General features: G+C 47.0%; 3 protein-coding genes across 10 annotated transcripts in view; 2 read left to right on the top strand and 1 right to left on the bottom strand.

The window, feature by feature from the left end:
* The window catches only part of LOC144158303 (uncharacterized), a 38,592-nt gene extending 36,562 nt beyond the window's left edge, over nt 1-2,030 (bottom strand). For 3 of the 4 annotated variants that reach the window (XM_077689113.1, XM_077689114.1, XM_077689111.1), the window contains exon 1: nt 1,706-2,030. The gene's annotated coding sequence lies outside the window, so the exon portion shown is untranslated. Of the gene's footprint in view, nt 1-751; nt 900-1,705 lie in introns of those variants that run through there. The other variant, XM_077689112.1, reaches the window with a different exon arrangement.
* A 302-nt stretch (nt 2,031-2,332) lies between these two features.
* Nucleotides 2,333-17,274, top strand: LOC144158313 (uncharacterized). Of its 4 annotated transcripts, none has more exons than XM_077689134.1 (6): nt 2,333-2,580; nt 2,611-2,709; nt 3,754-3,908; nt 5,074-5,136; nt 9,608-9,734; nt 12,190-12,931. In XM_077689134.1, the coding sequence occupies exons 2-6, from the start codon at nt 2,654-2,656 to the stop codon at nt 12,311-12,313; spliced, it is 525 nt and encodes a 174-aa protein (XP_077545260.1). In that variant the 5' UTR covers nt 2,333-2,580; nt 2,611-2,653; the 3' UTR covers nt 12,314-12,931. The 4 variants fall into 4 exon arrangements, with proteins under 4 accessions (XP_077545260.1, XP_077545263.1, XP_077545261.1 ...); XM_077689137.1 differs by lacking the exons at nt 2,333-2,580; nt 12,190-12,931 and adding exons at nt 2,794-2,984; nt 17,137-17,274; XM_077689135.1 differs by lacking the exons at nt 2,333-2,580; nt 12,190-12,931 and adding exons at nt 2,794-2,984; nt 15,507-17,115.
* The window catches only part of LOC144158302 (uncharacterized), a 141,664-nt gene continuing 139,591 nt past the window's right edge, over nt 17,153-19,225 (top strand). For both annotated transcript variants that reach the window (XM_077689109.1, XM_077689108.1), the window contains exon 1: nt 17,153-17,291. In XM_077689109.1, the coding sequence (XP_077545235.1) occupies nt 17,189-17,291 (103 nt within the window). In that variant the 5' untranslated portion in view covers nt 17,153-17,188. The remainder of the gene's footprint in view (nt 17,292-19,225) is intronic.

The raw sequence follows: 19,225 nt of genomic DNA, 5'->3' as shown, positions 1-19,225 counted from the left end.
GCACTTGTTTCGAAAACAGCCTTGAGCAATGCAAATTTGGGCACAGAAAATATGTTGGTCTTTGTTGTTTGAATTCCCTTTTTGTCGCTTGGTTTCATTGCTCCGCGACATTGTAAACAAAGCACTGACTAAAGAGCCAGGAAGAATGGTCAACGGTCAAATCACGTGACCCTTAATAAAGAAACATCAGGGTGTAAAAGCACGTCATGTCATATACGTTTGATTCCAATTATAGTTTTAACAAAATTAATGAAGTGTGACAGTATATTAACCTAATTTCTTCCACAAAAAATTCGAGCACACTCGCCCTGGGCCACAGCCAATTTTTTGGGGTGGGGGGGGGAGGGGTGTTATTGGAAGGCAGAAGATTTGCTGGAATAAGCACTAAGTGCGGCTCCCGTCGTTCCTGCACTCGCCTACACCGTTCTTTTAAAAGGCGGCGAATAGCAGGCGGTAACATCACTTTGACATTCGAAAACATGCTCTTAATCGAATTTTCTATGTGACAAATATTCCGGCAACAAGAGAATTCCCCATACAAAATGCCGTATGACGAGTGGGCCTTGACTCGTACAAAACACATGCGTCCGGGCAAGCGTACATCCCAGTCCTGCAGGCAATTCCGTGTGTTCTTCGTACGATTGTGTCTTATGTATGCAATTCTGTGTTCTTGCCTACATAGTAGTACTTCAGCAAGCATGGGCGTCTGCAACTGTAGCTCCAACAAAAGAATGTGCACTTTGATGCGTACCTTACAGAAATAACCACGTGCGAAATCAGCGCTAGGCTCTCTGGTCCGAATCGCTTTAGGGGGTAACCGACGATCCCAGCACGTACGCACGTTTACACCTGTTAGGAAAGCGGGATGTGAAGGCTTTCCTAGGAGGTGTGAACGTGCACGCGTACAGAGGTCAAAACTGTTAACAAGAACGTGCGGACGCATGGCCTTCGGTACGTGCAGCGCAGCCTGCTGATAGCCACCGGCGTGACCAGCGAGATTAGGGGACGGCGCTGCGGCAGCTAGGCATGCGAAAGCTATTACCGATGCTTCCTTGTTTGGGGAGAGAGGTTCGGCCTGGTGAGGGGCCGAAAGCCCCTCACCAGGCTTTATGTGCCTGCGCATGCGTGCTAAGCCTTCCCCGCACCAATAATAAACGTCCTGAGGCAATTTTCCAGTCGACGCTAATGCTTCCTCCTTTCCTGCACAACCTACGTTAGAATGGCTGTAGCCGACCCCCGTTCCACTTTTTTTATATCGGAACCATACGAAAGGCGAAAACAAGACTGCACTGCTTATCGGCGTAAGATAACGTTTAATATAGGCTTTAGCGGCGGTCGTGGTGGGGGCCTTTCGGCGTAGAACGGTGCCCGCCAAAACACGAAAGCATCGGCAATAGCTTTCACATGCCAAGCGGCCGCAGCGCCGTCACCTCAGCTCGCTGGTCACGCCGGTGGCTGTCAGCAGGCTCCGCTGCACGCATCGAAGGCCAGGCGTTCGCGCGTTGTTGTAAACAGTTTTGACCTCCGTAAATGCTGGGACCATCGGTTACTTGTATTTCGAGGCACACTTTTTCATCACGAAATAGGGAGGAACCCCCTGAAAGGATTCGGACCAGACAGCCTAGCGCTGGTTCCGCACGTGGTGATTTTTTTACGCTGAGCGTCATATAAATACCACGAGCGAGAGAATCAAGAGAGAAGAAACCTTTTCTGTAGCAGCTGTAGGGTCCAGAGAGATGTTCCAGCAGAATCTTGCGTTATCCCGGGCGTTTTGGCAGGCACGCACAACACTGATCACGCCCGGTGAGGCCGCGACTGGCTACAAAGCCCTACGTAAGCTACCCCTAAGAACTGCGCTTTCCCAGGCAGTCACGTACGCCTGATGGTCAGCAATAAAATACTGCACACCGAATTATGCACGCCAGAAGGACTCAATACTGCTGCGCACAATACGTACTCAACAGTGGCAGTGCCAAGCCAATAGTTAGGCCCAGCCCACGCTCTAGTTTACTCTAGTGTAGTGAACCCCCCCGTACATTGCGCGCCCTTCGGCACTCGGGGCGCTGCAAGCGGATGTTTGCGCTGATAGACGGTGTTTTACCGGAGCTGTAATAGCGACGTCTAACCGTTTTGTTACCACACAGTTTTGCACTACGAAACTGTATTGTTGCAAGTAGAGCCAATAGAACCGCTAAATAATGTGCTCTAGTTGCGGGTACTAGCAAGTGCATGTGTGCCGTCACCACAGACTTGACACGAATGACGGAAAGCGGGCTGACGTACGTTCAACACAAAACCGCATTCTTGCCTATAGCCGGTCGTGTTCTTGCCACCTTAGCGATGTCAGCGCGCACCAGCTTCGCTCCATGCAGCGCCGCTTTTCCCACAAGGGGCTCCATGCCCCCGCAAGAAAATGACGAGAGGGGCGTCGTACTAGACTGTCTTCCCGCTGTCAGAGAGTTTTCCAGTCGTTGCCGTACTGGGCTGACTGGGCGTCGCGTTGTTGTGTGCAGTGTTCTGATGCTCGTGCTCAGGCGTGCATAAAAGTCGTCTGCGCGAGAAGGCGCAGTTGAGTGAAGCACGACCGGCTAGCCGGTCGTGGAGTGAAGCCCCGCTTGCTGATGTCTCACCGCGCTCGGACAGAGCGCTGTGCATGCCTGCGACAACGCCCTGGGATCTCGTGGAGCCGCTGCGGCTGCTTGTGAAAAGGTATGCGTGCCTTCGATCGTGTCCGAGTGGGCTGGCCTTCTTCGGCTGCAGTTGTTTCTGCAGTCGCGGTTGATGTCTGTGCAGCCACCCCGGGCGCAAGCGCTGTTCTCGGCCGCTTCTGAGAGCCGACGGCCCCGATTGCGCTCGAGCACTGTTCCGCGGACTGCCGATGTTGTATGGTCATTAAACCTCCTGCGGGCATTCGAAGCTATGGCGTCATTCGGCGCTCGTGAATGTGTCAGCAGGTACCGCCGCAAAAGCTGCGCTAGAGTAAAGTAAGCGCCGTGCCTGCCTGCCAATGAACGCATGCGAAATTTAGAGTGACTCGCCTAGTCTTCACCAAGCGGAGGTGTTGGGTAAAGCGGCACGGATGGAAACTGGTAGATTGTTCGCATTTGTTCAACCCATACCTCCGTTCGAGTCTGCCTCCGAAATCTAGAGGCTGCTGCTTCCACTAGGTTATAGTGTGTTCTATGTGCACTTGCGTAGGTAAGCGGTAGTAGCGCAGAGGCAAGCAGAACGAACCTTGGTGGGTGCTGTGCTGAGGCTGGACCAGTGTGACAGGCGTGTAGGCGCAGTTCTTCAGAAACGAAGGATGTACCATCTGGACCTTCAACAAACCCTTCAGCGGAAAGTTCAACTGTAGTTCTGACTAGGCTTTCGCCTTTTCATTCATAGAATGTTCTAAGCATTCCCCGTAAGTTCTTTTTTCGCGACTATACAGCTGCCATCTTTAACGCTGGTCGGCGATCGATCAATGGCTTGCATAACTTTTGTTGGACTCTCAGGATTTTATGGTGTGCCTGCAAGCGACTTGAAACTTCAGAACATGTGTGGGGTACACAGAACTATGCGGCGTGATAGGTGTTGCAATACTCTCTAGCGCGAAAGGGGCTGAGCATACATGGATAGGCCAAAAGTAGTTTTGCCTTCCATGAAGGTATCTCTGGTAGGGTTAACCGCATGCTTCTGAGCAAAGTTGTTGCTGGCACCCTTGACATAGCGTGTGCGAATCTTTCTTCTTTTTCTTTTTTTTGGTTCCAGAACAAGCTGTCCGATGCTGAAAGCTCGCATCCCACATGCTGTGACATCTTTAAGGCCCAATACCTGTGTTCCTGCAATGTCTGCGGATAGAGCCTGCTGCCAGAATGCTTCCTGCAGCCATCAGACCCAGGCAACCATTGCCACCAGTCCCATAGGTACAGGCAGCCACAATATAAAACGGGCCGAGCAAGCGGTGTGCGAGAACTATCGGAGCGACACTTTCCGGGCCGACGCCTGCGGTCGAGGTAGCTCACTACGCATACGGGTCCTTTGCAAGGCAATGCATATCAATTTTCTGGACTTCAGCCACTGTGCATCGTTTGTATACGAAGTAGTTCCCTACTGCGCATTTCACGGCAGGACGAGCAGGCAGCAGAATTCCTGGTAGTGTTCGGCATGCGGTCACGCCATCGCGTGGTCTTGTTCAGCTCCGAGATACGTTCGGGAGGCACTCTTTCAATGAGTAAGCATTCTTTGCGGAGTGCCTCACACAACCAATCGAGCAACGCCCTGCATCTGTGCATGAATGCATAATTGGTAAAGTTATCGCATTTAATCAATATATTAGTGTAGATGGAGATAATTGCTGGAGTCAAACTTCTAACACCTCAAATAACATAAAAATATAAAATAAAGATATGACGAAGGGACTAAAAAAATCTCTCTTATACAATGCCACCACATGATAAAGCAATAAAAGATCCAAAAAACAAACAGAAGCCTGAATAAAAAATAGAAATCAACCAACCGTTTAACGCCATGCCTTATTGGCAAAGTTTACATGTTTAATGGTTATAATATTGTAAATATTCATAATTTGCCAAAAAAAAACTTTTAAACAAAAGACCTACAGCACTAATGCTTGATATAGCTGTCTGTTCGTCACATATTCGCCGGCACCTGTTCACTCGCGCATGAAGTTTTATCGTGGACTTGCTCCAGTACCAATCTACTATAGATAAAAAAGTGACAATAACGGAGCTGCCGGTGTACGCATTATCTTTAAGCTGAACATGTATTAGTACATGGTTGCAGCACATGCTGCCGGCCGCTACAAGGAATCTTGCCACTAGCTTGGTGCGGAGGTCAAGATGCCACCCGATTTTGAGAGAAATGAGGCACTGCCACCAAAACTGAGAAACCTGACGTGCACTGCCGGACTATCAAAGGACTCACACGCACATTCAGAGATCTCGACAGCTGGCGCTGGACCGGAAAGTGTTGGGTCGATAGTTCTCCCGTTTTATTTTGTGGCTGTCTGTACCTTTCTTATTCCCTCTAGCTGCTAGTTCCTGTGTATTATTATCAATTTTTTTGCAGGTACACAGTGTGCCCTGAGAGTCCTCATCAGCAGAAGCTCGCAAACTGAAGGGGAATTTCCAGGTTAGCATTCAGTATTTTTTTCTGTAGGAGAATTTTTTGATATTAGTCAAGAGCCACATGGGTTACGAATGATGTGCTTTCTCTTTGTACTTTGTGCAAAGACGGTTAATTCCACCAAGTGTGGCACTTCTAGCATGTGGGATGGGCTTACTCAATTTGTAAGCTCATCCCTGGCATTGTGGATAAGCTGGTGTGCTGCTGTGTGCAAAGTTGCTGACTCAGTGCAGATGCCGAGCTGCATTTTCAATAGCCTAAGTCTAACATTTACCATGCACATTGGTTAAAACTCAGACTAATGGATTTTTGGATTAATATGGATAGGGCTGCGGCGAACAGTCAAATGACGGCAAGCAGTGGCTGGTTTTGGATAAATGTTCACTGTCTTGTTTGGGCATCCTCTGGGCTGTGGGCGGGAGGCATCGACAGAGAAGCATAGGAAACTGAGTTTCTTGTAAGGGAGCTATAGTGACCGGTCCCGCAACCATAGCGCGCAGCAGTCAGGACACAACAGCCGCTGTCGGGGGCGTAGGCACACTGACCCACAGATCACGCGCTCTACCTTTTATTGGTGCTGTCGTCGCGGCATCTTGTGGATGTACTATTATGAGCAATATGTAAGGGAACACAGTAACGCGTGGCAGACAGCCTCGAAACAGACTCGGAGCGATACAAGGATGGCGCTGTGAAAACCAATGGGGGAAAGGAGGGCGCTCTTCCACTAACTGTTGGCACCCCCACCACGCTGGCATTTCTACAAAGCAGCAGCTTACGTCATTTCGCCGATAATATGGTATTGTCCGACAACTGATAAGACGAGCAGCGAGAATGGAAACAGTTGTTAGAACAGCATCCCCCTTACCACTTTGTTTCCGACGGCGGCCGCTGCGTATCACTTACAGCTGGGTCTGTGGGTATTTTCGGCGCGTTCCTGTGTTCCCTTTCATATTGCTCGTAATAGTACATGGAAGTTCCTTCGTGTATTGCCCCCAGGTGGTGCCACTTACCACACTTTCCCCCTTAACACGACAGTTTAATAGAAGTTTAGGTTCAAGGAGAACCCCCACACACAGGAACAGTTAAAGTCATGGAGAATACCGAAGCACAGGACGGCTTTCCTTGGTGCTTTGACGAAGCCGTGGTGTGGGAGGAGAGTAGGTGCACTCTGTCTATGTCCCTGGCCTCCAGTGGGAAGGACTCCCCGGAGGGACGGACTTGTTCAGCCAAACTTGGCACCGCGTTGGGATAGACACTGTCTTTGGTGTTCCCTGGCGTTGACGGCAACGGTACTTGTACCACAAAGGCTGTGCCGGCCTGGTATCGGCTGGGGTTGCCTTACATGATCCAGGTGGCGGGTCCATTGTCGCCCGTCATCGAACTGCAGCTCCGTCTGGGAATTGTGTTGCCTGGTGAGTGACCGGCAGGCATCCAGCTCGGATCTGGACTTAAATTCCTGGCGAATGCCCTGTCTCCTGGTTGTGCTTGCACCCTCGGCTTGGCTCGTTGATCGTAATCCCTCTTCTGAGCGATTTTTTTCTGGAGGACTGTTCTTAGATCCAGCCGCAGCAGATTCGACGCAGTCCTGAGCTTCCGTCCCATTAATAGTTCGGATGGGCAACACCCAGTGACTTCATGGGGAGTAGACCGATTGGTAACAGTATTGGGGCAATTTGTGCATGTAGGTCCCCTGTGCCAACTTTCTGTAGCTTCACTTTTATTGTCTGAACAGCTCTGCTGTGAAGACTCGGCCCGCTCTTTCTGCACAGCGGTGGTGGACGTCATTAGACAGTTCCCCCTAAATTCGATCCGTAATATTATGGAGATTTCATCTTCTCGAAGTGAATTCGAGCCCAATCTTCTAGGTACAAAAACACATTATGAAGTGTTTCTTGATCGTCCCATTTGTTGGAATTCTGGATGGACTCTAGTGGCACTAGCCACTTTTCCTGGTCTTCACCAGGGGATCCCAGGAATGATGATATCTCCCAGAGCTTCTGCAGAACAATGGGGCAAGTGGCTTTATGGACCATGTTGTAGGTCGTAACATCGTATTTTGTCACTTTCCTTGGCATTAGTCCAAATTCTAGTTGACCTTGCTGTCAGTGGCTGGCACAAGTTGAGCTTGCTTGGCAACTTGCAGACGTAGTATGAATGTACCCTGCACCTGCACCAGAGGTCACGCAGTGGAGGAAGTGAGGTTCTCGTAGAAATGGATGTTTGTTGGGCCGAACTTGTACTCTGCTACAAACCTCATGATAGCACAAGCGCTGTAGAAGCAGTCAACAAAGTGACATGCCAAGACAAGTGTCAGCGATTCGAATGCTGCACTGTTTGCTTGCACACATTTATTCAGAATGGCATCAGTTCTAGTAAGATTGATTTACGTTGCAAATTGTTAAATTTTTCGTAAGGGTGCCATAGACCATCAGACACTGACTTCTGACGACTTCAGACATCGTGCAAAAACTAATAACGGTACCTTGCAGACAACTATCACTGCCTGGTGTATTTATTGGCAACTCCTTTTGTTGTTTGTTTCGTTTGTTGACATTTTGAGAGCAGAGGCCGCGTCATGAGAAAAATTGGAACCCAAGGTATCTCCGAGTCGGGCAGAAGTAATGTCCACTTGGCGGCGTGCTCCGCAAAGGCTGTCTATCGTCGCTGGAACTTTAGCATCTGCTGCTGCTAATTTTTTTGACCGCAGCATATGTGATGACTCCAGGAACTACGTGGGATTGTCAGATTTTAGTTCCAATGAAGCATATTTTAATACAACGAAGGGTGACAGGGGCACGTCCCCTCTTCACCTCTGGATCTTGCACAACACCAGCCAAAAAGAGTGGAGACGAGAATTACATGCAAGCTCTTCTCTGAAAAACAAAGGCACAAAGCGGAACAAACATCTTCTGCTTTACTTGCAATGTTTACCTTTGCGTTCTGCGGGCGCATGACTGTTTTCCTGAGTGGTGCAGCTGTCGAGGCTGCTAGATTAACGGGCCTTCAAAAATCTAGAATATGGTGTACAGGATTGATGTGGTATATTTGATGGTAGCTAAGGACCATAGGAACAACTTGTATATTTAAGATTTCCTCAAATAATTTTTCGCCTAGTACAGTAGCCTATTTCTATTGAGTTTATACTTTTTTGGCATTCTTCTCTGTTTATTTGACAACTAAACTGAATAATTGTACCTGTACAACTAAACTCTGAATAATTGTACCCCTCACAAAACAGCTGGTATGCATTTAAAAGGGCACAGTATAAGCTACAATTTTATGTATAACAGTTTTAACGTGTCCAGTTGCTCAAGAGAAAAAAATTTTTAATGCAAGCACACAAAATTGTTCTTTTTCCACCCTAGCAAAAGATATAAGAACAGTCTAATAAAGTGGCTGCAAGGAAACACTGTTTCGGTATTAAATAGTATTGCTGCACGGGCTAAGTGGCATACAAATGAAGGACATACGCTCTCCACTTCAAACCCAGATACAATAGCGGGCACTGTCATGTGCTGTGAACATAAATAATCGAAATAGAATGCGTAGTTCACGGCAGTGTGACGTAACATCTTTAGTTATGTTACAAGCTCCTCTTGTGACTCGCGCTTCACATCGAAGGTGCATTCTATGGTATGTGTGCACTTTTTGTTTCCCGAAATGGATGGTGGAAAGCATTTGCAGTAATTTTTGCTGCACGGTGGCATGCCTTAAAAGATGTGACATCACATTTGCTGATTTAAGGGGGTTATTCAAATATCAACTGCCGTTAAGTTGAAGAGAGACCTCTGACAGCAGTTTTTATGGCAGTTAGGGTACGCCAGTTGAACTTAAATTATGGAGATTATGGTCATTGGCCTAAGATAAGAGCCAAAAGTACTCAAGTTCAATACCCAATATTCCCCAAATACCCAACTTATGAGGACATGTGTGCTAGACTGATTGCTTTGTGAGTGTAGTGTCGATTGATTTTAAGTATATTCGGGGTAATACCGCTGGCCTCACCTACAGAAAAACACCAAAACTGCTAAAAGAGAGTTCTAATGGTCTTTTTGCAAACCCGTAAATTTTTTGTGAGGCCTTGTGAAACACGCTTCGTAATAGTGGTTAGCCACGTGTATTTTTACCCTTAAAATGTGCCAAAAGTGGTCAAAGGTAGCATAATCCTGATTTAGGGATGCCTTCAATGCCACAGTATTAGTTAACACAAAGTTTCTAGTATTCGAATAGTTCTTATATTTAGCCTTTTATGAAAACATCAAATGTATCTTGGAGACATCCATGCCTTTGGCAGTTTAACACAATATGTCTGTATGCAAAGCCCTGCAGGTTTTAATAATGCCCCGAGCTGCACCAATTCTGCTGTCTCAGCCGGAGGCAAACACATTTCGTGTTTGGGTGCATTCTTGTGTAGATTTTGTCTAGGGATTTGCATGGCAGTCCTTGCATTTGTATGCTCTTATCTCTGATTTCCTAGTTCTTGAAGAGGACGATGCCCAAGCTGGTGCCGCAGTGGAGAAACACCGTGCTTCACGAGCTGGCGCAGACTTTGCTGGGAAGCCTCATTGCATTTGCCCCTGCCGTCCACACCCTGGCAACAAAAGGTGGGTTTGTGGTGGGGCGCACAGTGTTCTTGCTTGCAAAATGTAAACATTTGAGAAAGCCACTAGCAGGCGCGTAGCCAGGATTTTTTTCTGGGGGGGGGGGGTTAAAGTTGTTCGCAAGCCCCCCTCCTCTCCCCCCCCCCCCGCCCTTTGACAGAACAGAAATCGCGGTAGTTTGTAAGCGCCCCTACAGGCTAAGAAGACAAAATACACGTTTGGTTCAATAAATAGACTCCATTGTCCGGATAGCAATGATACCAATCAGAGTTTGCGGAGATAATTTCTGTTTACAGTGATGATTCCTCGGTCATTTTGGTTACTTAAGTAATGCTGACTGTTGCTCAAAATCCAGGCAGAATCACATCAGCGCGCACCCGTATGTGGGAGAAGGGGGAGTGGGGGGAGCACATTAGTGTGCTGGTGTTCTGGAAAGGGCCTGTGGTATCTAGCCTGTTTTTTAAAATGACTACATTCGTTCATCATGCCAAATCGATTGAGCATTGAAAGAATGATACTCTTGAGCCCACAAAACTTCTAAGAAAGGCCAGAAAGAGGGCAAGGAAAATTCTACTAGAAAGGCACGTTCGTTTCTTTGCCACCAGTACGAAGGCCCTTCACTTGCGCACACTGCTATGATCATTTTAAAATTGCGTGTAGCAGTGGATGCACGCGTCCTTATGTAACGGGACAACAAAGGTCGCGATGACAGACACACCACGCTACAGCGGCTACGTTACATGGAGTCACGTGCCTGTAAATGAAGCAAACTATGCTAGAACTGCAGCAAGAACAAATATATTTTAACTCTTCATGTACTTTAACTCTTCATGTACTTCATGGACAGTGGTAAGTATTCATGTACGAAACGCTGTCCCGATACGCTTTGAGTAACCCTCGCCAACTTTGTGCATCATCGGATTTTCAGGTGGATATGAGTTGAATTAACGTTTTCCCTCGTTCAAAGTTACCTATCCGCTTCATCGTGGGCACTCCTTTCAACAACCAATTCAAACGCAAATATTGCATTTGAAATAAAACCAGATACAAATTTTTTGGCTCGCAGACATAATGGTACTGTGACATCGTGTAAATATTAGGAAGCGATTATTTAAATCTTAAAGGACTGCAGGGATAACGCAAGGATAAATCAATGGTCAGGGGAAGAAAATGACTTACAGTTGGGGTCTCTGCTGTGCGTTGGAACTTCCCAAAGCCAGGGCGCTGCTGTCCTTGCGCCGTTCTGTCATATCGCCATTGTGACTCCGGCCCCTGAATATACACTGCTCTCAACAGCCGCCGCCCAGGCAAAAAGCGACTGTGGACGCAATGGAGGGGCTTTAGTTGTGACCGAGGTCGAAGATGGTCATTGGGTATTTGTTACTGTCACACATTTCGCCTAATATCCTGACCCATCACTTTCTTCAGTTAACTTTCAGGAGTATTACCGTATTTTCCAGTGTATAAGGTGCGGTATTTTTCTGAAATTTTCGTTCGTGCATCTTATCCACCGGTGCGACTTATGTATGGAATAAATCTGGTTCGCGGCGGCCGCGCGTGGCCAGCGCACATTGAGACAGCTCTATGGTGTAAATCAATCCCAAACCCAGCGGTACGGCATTCCTCATAGCCCATATGTCACTTCGGGATGTTGCACCAAAGAATTTGCAGCTTTTTCTAGTCAAAAACAATGATAATGCCCTGCGACAACCACGCGCCACTTTAGGCCATGCGCAATAACTACAGTTCAGAATAAATTCAAAGTAAGATCAAACTGGGTTGCAAAAACAAAATAAAAACCCGTCCGCCATGACACCTTTATTGCGCTGATTTACGACAGCACGCAAGAAATGCGCGACGTTTGGAGAGGTGGCCAAATGGGTCTCCGACTCTTGGGACTCCATTTCTACAAAAACAGTTGTAGCCGGGTTGATAAAGGCCGGAGTAATCCGGTCCGTGAGTGGTAACAGTGTTGGCGAAGACGACATCAGAGAGTCGGAGGACGACAGTGATGCCCCGGTGGAACTCTCACTGAAGATATTGAATTATTTGTTAGTGAGTCTGAGGAAAAAGACTTGGATGGTTTTGCCTAAACGCCGTCTCTATATGCGATCTATGTGTATCGATAAACCATTTTTGAGAAGTTAGTTCTGTCAGTACTTTGGATGTTATACGCCCGTGTGTATGGGCGGCGGCCGCTGCAACCATGTACTTTCTAACCGCAACCATGCCGCACTTTCTAACGATCTGGTTCACTATGAGTTTACCTAATGAACAAGTGCGTCTTATATACCGGTGCAACTAATATACGTTTTTTTTCGGAAAAACTGTCATTTTGAGGGGGGTGCGACTTATCCAAAGGTGCGACTTATAGACCGGAAAATACGGTAACTGTCTGCCACCGCCGCTTGCACGTGGTTCTGCTTACACACACAAAGATCATCTTTTCCCTTTCCAGCCTTCATCGTACCAGTCTTCACCCATCAATGGCTGGTGGTTTACCTTTTCCACGCTGCCAGTTAGTGGGGACCACTCCTTGCTTCCCCGTCCCTACCATGATGAGTCAATCTTCTCTACTGTAAAAGGGTCGAAAGTTGGGCAAGTTGGTATTGACGCATCTTAAAAATCCAACTGCGCGCAAATTAACGAGGACGTGAACACAGAATTATCTGTGGAATTATCGCGGAATTATCTGTCATTCGTGTGCTTCTGAGTTTTTATTTATTTTTATTTTTATATTTTTTGTGTGTGCAGCTGATAGCGCTGAGAATGTGACGTATGTGGGGCGCCTGGGTATTTAATGTTCTGATTTTTGTAACAATAAACCAGTTGTGAGTCTGCGCTTGTGGTGTCTTCAGTGTGTTCACGTCCTCGTTAATTTGCGCGCAGTTGGATTTTTAAGATGCTTCTCTACTGATTATTCTGTGTGGCGACATGCCACACACAAAGGGACACAACGCACGCCTTTAGCGTCCCGTGGGCTGAGTTTACCCGAGGGCGCCATCGCTTTTGGAGCTGCACCCTTCTGCAATTATCCTGACACGGGCGCTTCGTTTTGTGTAAGCACCAATGCTTTAGGACAGGTATTGAGCCGTGAATGTTTTTAATAGTGGCACGTCCAAAGGTTGTGTGCCTTTGTTCACGGGCGACGTACTAGACATAACTAACGCCCCTGTATTTATAGGGCTTTGGGCATAACAGGCAGCACGGCGCCGGCCAGAAAAATTTCAGGGAGGGGGTGGGGGCTGAAGCCCAGACAGCCCCCCCCCGCTGGCTACGCCGCGTGCTTTCAGGTGACTCATTCACGTACACCCCGGTAGAGAGCTTGCGAGGAATTTTTCCCAGGCCCTTGTTGGCCGGTCTTAACAAGGCTTGTACCGAGTGGACTAGTCGGGCTAGAGGGGCGAAACGCGGCACGGAAGAAAGCACTTTGCTTCCAGTCTTTTTTTTTTTCGGGGGCCCCGAAAGTCGCTAGAAAATCGCCGTCATTCATGATTATCCCTTGCTACGAGCCTAGTTCGCCAATTTGGTGAAAAGGAGGCACTATACGCGGTGCTGTGGGCAGATTATGGTTCTTTAAAAACTACGGGGTGAGGAGGAGGAGGGGGAAAATTTCGGGGGGGGGGGGGTTGAACCCCCCAAACCCTCCCCTTGGCTACGCCACTGGCCCCTAGATAAAAAAAAAGCAGTTCATTTTTCTCGGCTTCCATAAAGAGGTCTTGTCCAACAAAACTATTCAAAAAGGCTCCTGTGCAAATAACGATTGCAAAGAGCACCACTAGTCTGTGGATTACGTGAGGGCGTAATGCACCAATGGAAGGATAATCCGACTGGAAGCGTCTTTAAGCTGTAACGAAGAAATATCCACCTACTTATAATGCCATTCATTTCAGCATCCTATTGGGGTACCTGGCAGCCATTTCTTTGATGGAGGTAAAAAAAAGGTAACTGTTATGTAGCAAGATTGCACACCAGACACCACTTATGCCGATAGTGCGGAATTTTCACTAGATGCAGGCATAAGCACCCTTTTGACTCTGCCAGGGAGAATGGAGGATGTGCTGGCTGGCTTCTTTCTGGTTTGGTGTGTGCGTGCGAGCTGATGCTTGTGTTGTTTATGAGGACGCAAGCGATAAACAAGTAGCTTAGAACCGATCAAACTTACAATAGTGCTGGGATCGGTGCTTGCATTTTTACTCTGTCCAGAACGACGAGCTTCGGAGTGGGCTAAAGCGGCAGGTAGTGAATTACCATCCTCCGCACCTCCAGAGTATGAGATGCCTCTGGATAATACCTGAAAATTAGCAGTCCCTGCCCCACAAGTGCAGTTCCACAGCAACGTAATCGATACCGCACATTGATTATATCGGCATCGTCTGTGAAATGGTGTGAACATCGGTTTCATCTTTGCTTCAGGTTGTTGAGTATCTAATCCAGCACAAAGTGAAATGTCACATAACCAAAAAAACTAAGCAGACGTGGCCCCACATTCATGGCTGGTGCAGGCCATTCTAGTATGTTCCTTTTGTTAAGCGCGTTTCTGTCGAGTCAGTGTTGACATTGCTGAAATGTTTTTTTTTGTAAGTGATTCTGCATTCCTTTAAATTTTTTTGTGTGTTTGAAAACAATTTAGCCATAAAAATTATTGCCATAAAAATAACACCTGTTAAGAGTAAGCTACGTGAGCCCACTTTTAAACTATATTACTTGTAACAAGTAATGCACTTGAATGCGAAATATCTGCGCTGTGTAGTAAGTGTCATGAGAAATGATTAGAACACACCAAAGGGAAACAAACCTCCACAAGCTGTCCCAGCAGGAATTCCTATGCTCTTTTACTGGCAGATGGGCGGTCAGTGCAGGGAAACTCTCGGTCACTATGTCAAAAGTCTGGCACTGCCAATGCGCTTCAAGCGTCAGACGATGATGCTGTGCATGACCAGGTGTTTGCAGTTCTCTATACATCCAGAAAATAGGGATTCATCTTCAGGGCACATTTCTTGGTCTTACTGTCTGGTCTCACTTAGAAGAGCCACTTGAGGGATCGTTGAGTTACTAGGAATAGAGTCAAAGAAACCATCTAAACTAAGCAGGACCTGTTTTATTTCTATTTAAAGGCTGAGGCCTTAGATCTTTGTTGATCTGTGATGCAAGAAATTGTTGTGAGGAACACAGAATTGCACCAAAAATCAAAGCGTGAGGAGCGAGCCAAGGAGCATCGCCACGAAACAAAGTTGCCATAGGAGCGCTTCAGGAAAGCGTGACATAGCACATGTCAGAGTAGGGAAGGCCAATTCCACATGTGCAAAAGGAGCATGATGATGAAAAAACCTTATTGTGCCCAAAAATGGGTGAGAAGAGAGGCAAGACGTGATGTTCCTTGAGCGTTGACAGTACCCACGGGCCCTAACAGATGGCTCCTAACAGATGGATCGAGCGGAACGAGCTTGGCAGGGTGCTTCTTTTTTTGGACTGGTCGAATCAGGACCGCGATGCCCACAAAGATCAACAGAAGTTCTACGTCAGTTTTTCCCCATTACATTATAAAAACTTCGAAGCATTTTCCGTTCATTCTTTTTAGCATGAAGCAGTATATGTCTAACATCCCCAGTTTTCATTCTGGTGAAGCCGCTTTCCTCGGCACCACTCTGGTGCTCCTCCTCGCCACCGTCGACGCCTCTTTCTAAACTTTTTCCCTCGCCACTGCTGATGCCTCTTTTACAAGTGCAGCAGTCATATGATAATGGTGGTAGCGCTTCTTTGTAATGATTGCAGAGAAACAACACAGGCGGGAATGGGCGTAAAAATGGCCAAAGGCTGCTGCCACAAAACGTGTAGCTGCCACCAATGCCGCCTCAAGTTCCACTTCGTCACGTAGCTGTGAGTCCCTCCCGGATAAAGAGCAACTTGCCTGCTTGGAATGCTGACATGAGCCTCTGATTTTTCTTCAGATGTAAAGGCTTTCCAAGTGATTTTTGCCGGTGTATTTCACATCTAAGCACGTGACCATCACTGGTTGTCAGTTTATGTGTGGGTGGGTTAGGGGTGCAAGGAGGGCAGTGTTCACGCACAGCAAGGCTTCATGCCAGTTCCGATGCCATGCAGTTCTGCTGGTGAAATACTTAAACGTGCGTTTCACAGCTCAATGCAACCTGTCAGCTGTCTGCGGTGGTCAACCGTTTTGGGTTTAGGTTCATGTATTACACACAGTACCATGTCTGTGACTCGGGAAGGGACCGGACAGCCACATGTTCGTCCGCTAGAATAAAGCTCGAGTCCCTCGAGGCTTCAACTCGCTATGGGCTGGATGCATGTCGTTTGCTCTGAGGAACAAGAGCAGGAATTGGAGGAGCGTCGGCCCAAGCAGAAGCTGAAATGGTTGCGAAAACAACAAAACGCCACTCCGCCGCATATTCCACCTGGTCAAATAGTTTTTTATCCTTCCCGGATGAAGAGCAACTTGCCCTCTTGGGCACCGGCATGAGCCAGTATGTCTTGTTCAGCTCGAAAGGCTTTGAGGGCAACCTTTTGCTTGTGTCTTTCCCATCTAAACATGCGCAAATGAGCTGTTGATAGTTTGCGCATGCATGGGTGGGGGTTTGAGTCAGTGGGGGTGTGCATGATGCAACTACAGTTTTCATGCCTTCACTAATGACATGTCTGGGATGATGGCCAGAGGCTTAAACGTGAACTTCAAAGGCACGATGTGACATGTCTGGTGTCTTCAGTGGTCGAGCGGATTGGGATGGTGTGTCACACAGGCTGTAAGATGCCTATGACATAGGAAACAGACAGTCCTATGGTTGTCTACCAGGATAAAGCACGAGTCCTTCCAAATTTATTCAGCTAAGAAGCTAGGAAGTATGCGTCGTTTCAAATGACTAAGAAACGTGTTTTATTTCGTGCACTAAGTGGACTGCGACCAGCTTCACATGTCATCCTTCTTCAGAGAGTGGAAAGGAACTAATTTTTTCACTTTACAGCTGCCATCTTTGACTTTGGTCTGCAATCGGGTCAAGGCCTTCATACTTCTCTTGGATTATAATGATTTTATGGCGTGCCTGCAAGAAACTTAAAATTGAAAAACACATTTGGGATGCACAGAACTCTGCTGCGTGATAGCTTTCGCAATCTTGTCTAGTACAAAAGGACTAAACAGTGTATGTATGGGCCAAGAGTTGTTTTTGCATTGCACCTGAAGTATGTCGGGTAGGCTAAATTGCATGCTTCTAAGCAAATTTGTTGCTGTTACCCTTGGCTGGTAGGGTAAATTGCATGCTTCTGATCACTGTGGTGTTGCATTACACTTGGATGGTAGGCTTAATTGCTTGCTTCTGGGCAGAGTTGTTCGTAGTATTCTTGGCATTGTTTGTGTGAATTTTTGCTGTTGGTGTTTTGCTTGCAGAAGATGCTCTTAGGTCCTAAGAGCTAGTGTCCCACATGCTGTGACATAGTTGATGCCGAACAGCTGTGTTCCTGCAATGTCCACGGGTGGAGCCTGCAGCCAGAATCTGTCTTGCAGCCTACAAACCCAGGCGACCATTGCCACTAATGCCACAGGTACCTTTCCTATTCCCTCAAGCTGCTTGTCTCTGTGGATTACATTGAATTTTGGATTTCGATAGGGAACTCTATTCCTTAATTGAAAAAACTTCTAAGTAGCTCAGTAACGCTTGTGGGTGGCACTCCGTCAGCATTATTTCCCTGTGGCCAACAGGGCTCAAGTGTAATAACAATGCATTACTAGTCTGCAAGTTGTTCTTGAATGGCAAGAAAGCTGCTCTGTTTGCTATTTACCTAGTTGAAAAGGCATATCTGGTTGGCTAAACTGAATACATGACGTAAATACTTGTATTAAAAGGTTTTCAATACCTAAATAAACGTTTCAGCAGTTACAATAGCTGCTAAGTTTGCAGGTCACGTGACAGGGACACATATTGTAGTGTCAAGTTTCGACACTACGAACCGCCACCCTTCCGATTTGAGAAAGTTTGCTGCCAAATTGAATCTATTTCCGCCAATTTGTTTAGAAATTGCTTGTGGTTACCGTACTATATAAAACGCTGGCATTTATATCAGCTACAGAACATATACGAGAAAAAAATTAGTTGTCGGTCCCTTTAAAACAAGTCAGCTGTGTATGAGAACAGAGATCTATAGGTGCACGAACGCCATCTGCTTTTATTTCCCAGCCACCGCCACATCACCAAAAAGTGAGTGCCACAGGTGACGTGGTGGAGGGAAAGGGAACTATTGCTCTCACAGGCAGAGAGGACCGTTAGGCAGGCCACACCAATGGAGGGACATTTAATGGACAGGAATTTGGCATCACTGTGAGGATTAATTCAATGGTTTTAGGCAGCGGCTGTTTTGAGTGCCATAATTGCCAGTTATCTATCACCATGACTAACCTGTGCTTTTGAAATATTACTACCTACCATTTTCGTGGCCACGGCAACTGCTGCAGGAATTTAAAATTACGTAAAAAATTTTAACGCGATATCGTTATTAAGCTTATTTTGCAATTTTGTTCCGTGGTCATCAAGTGTCCTTGGACTAGAAATGGAAACGATTATGGCTGACAGATGTGAGGTCTCATATGAATCTGGTACATGGGGTGGCAGCTACTGGAGTGTGAAAATGAGAAGATACAAGGGTGGATACAAAAGAAAGAATATGTGATTTCAGCTGCATTTTGCCTGCGTTGTGAAGTTAGTTTTACAGACACGGCCTGCGGCAGACACAGTCGCCAGGCATGCCCACAACTCGCTTCAGTACTAATGCTGCCACCAGCACTGTGTCCTCTGACTAAAAAGGGGGCAAAGATTAATGCCAGGCTCTCAAAAACTAAAGGAGGCATACATCCTGAGAAGAAACAAAATAAATGTGTCCTAAAAGAACAGAAAACCAGTGTGTAATTTGTAATTCTACCAATTCTCAAATTATTTTTCAATTTTTGCACAAGCTCTGTCCGGCATACTATTAATGGCGCTACGCAGCCAACTTGCGGGATGTGGCAGTCTCGCAGTCTGGTAGTTCCTTGTCAAACTTCCACTCGTGCCCAAATTCGCCCAACATTCTGTGCAAAACTGTTTTCTTTTGTTCTGCTGTCAACCATTTTGAGTGTTTCGAATTGGCCATTTAACGTGGTGCCTGGGACGGGTACACTGCGTTTTCATCCTATGAAGTCATCGTGCTCTGACATAGACTCCATTAGTAATGTAGTTTGGATATTGTCACGAAGACAAGGACGGAGCAGTTGTCTTGAATGAGAAACACGTTTATTGGAGCGAACTTGTGCTCCCCTAACAACTCAAAAGAATACAGAGGCGGCGAAGCAGCGGTCAACAAAGTGACTTGCGCAGGCGAGTGTCGTCGAATCGAATGCCCCGGCGTCCGCACTGCAGGCTTTTTATCTTTCGGCGCGCGTGGTTCTCGAAACGTCGATTCGCATCGAGAACATAGTAGATCCAAGAAGATTATTCTGGGCTGTT

This window comes from Haemaphysalis longicornis, unplaced genomic scaffold, assembly GCF_048455015.1.
Source record: "Haemaphysalis longicornis isolate Haplotype H1 unplaced genomic scaffold, Haemaphysalis longicornis Haplotype H1 scaffold_10, whole genome shotgun sequence".
In the NCBI taxonomy this organism is placed as follows: Eukaryota; Metazoa; Arthropoda; class Arachnida; order Ixodida; family Ixodidae; genus Haemaphysalis; species Haemaphysalis longicornis.
This window is presented reverse-complemented; position numbering and strand designations above follow the sequence as displayed.

What these genes read in the sequence shown, in the direction of transcription:
- LOC144158313 (XM_077689134.1), top strand. Translation starts at nt 2,654, where the DNA reads ATGCCTGCGACAACGCCCTGGGATCTCGTGGAGCCGCTGCGGCTGCTT. An exon ending in CATTGCCACCAGTCCCATAG is followed by an intron (nt 3,909 to 5,073) that starts GTACAGGCAGCC and finishes ATTTTTTTGCAG; the next exon opens with GTACACAGTGTGCCCTGAGA. An exon ending in AACTGAAGGGGAATTTCCAG is followed by an intron (nt 5,137 to 9,607) that starts GTTAGCATTCAG and finishes CTGATTTCCTAG; the next exon opens with TTCTTGAAGAGGACGATGCC.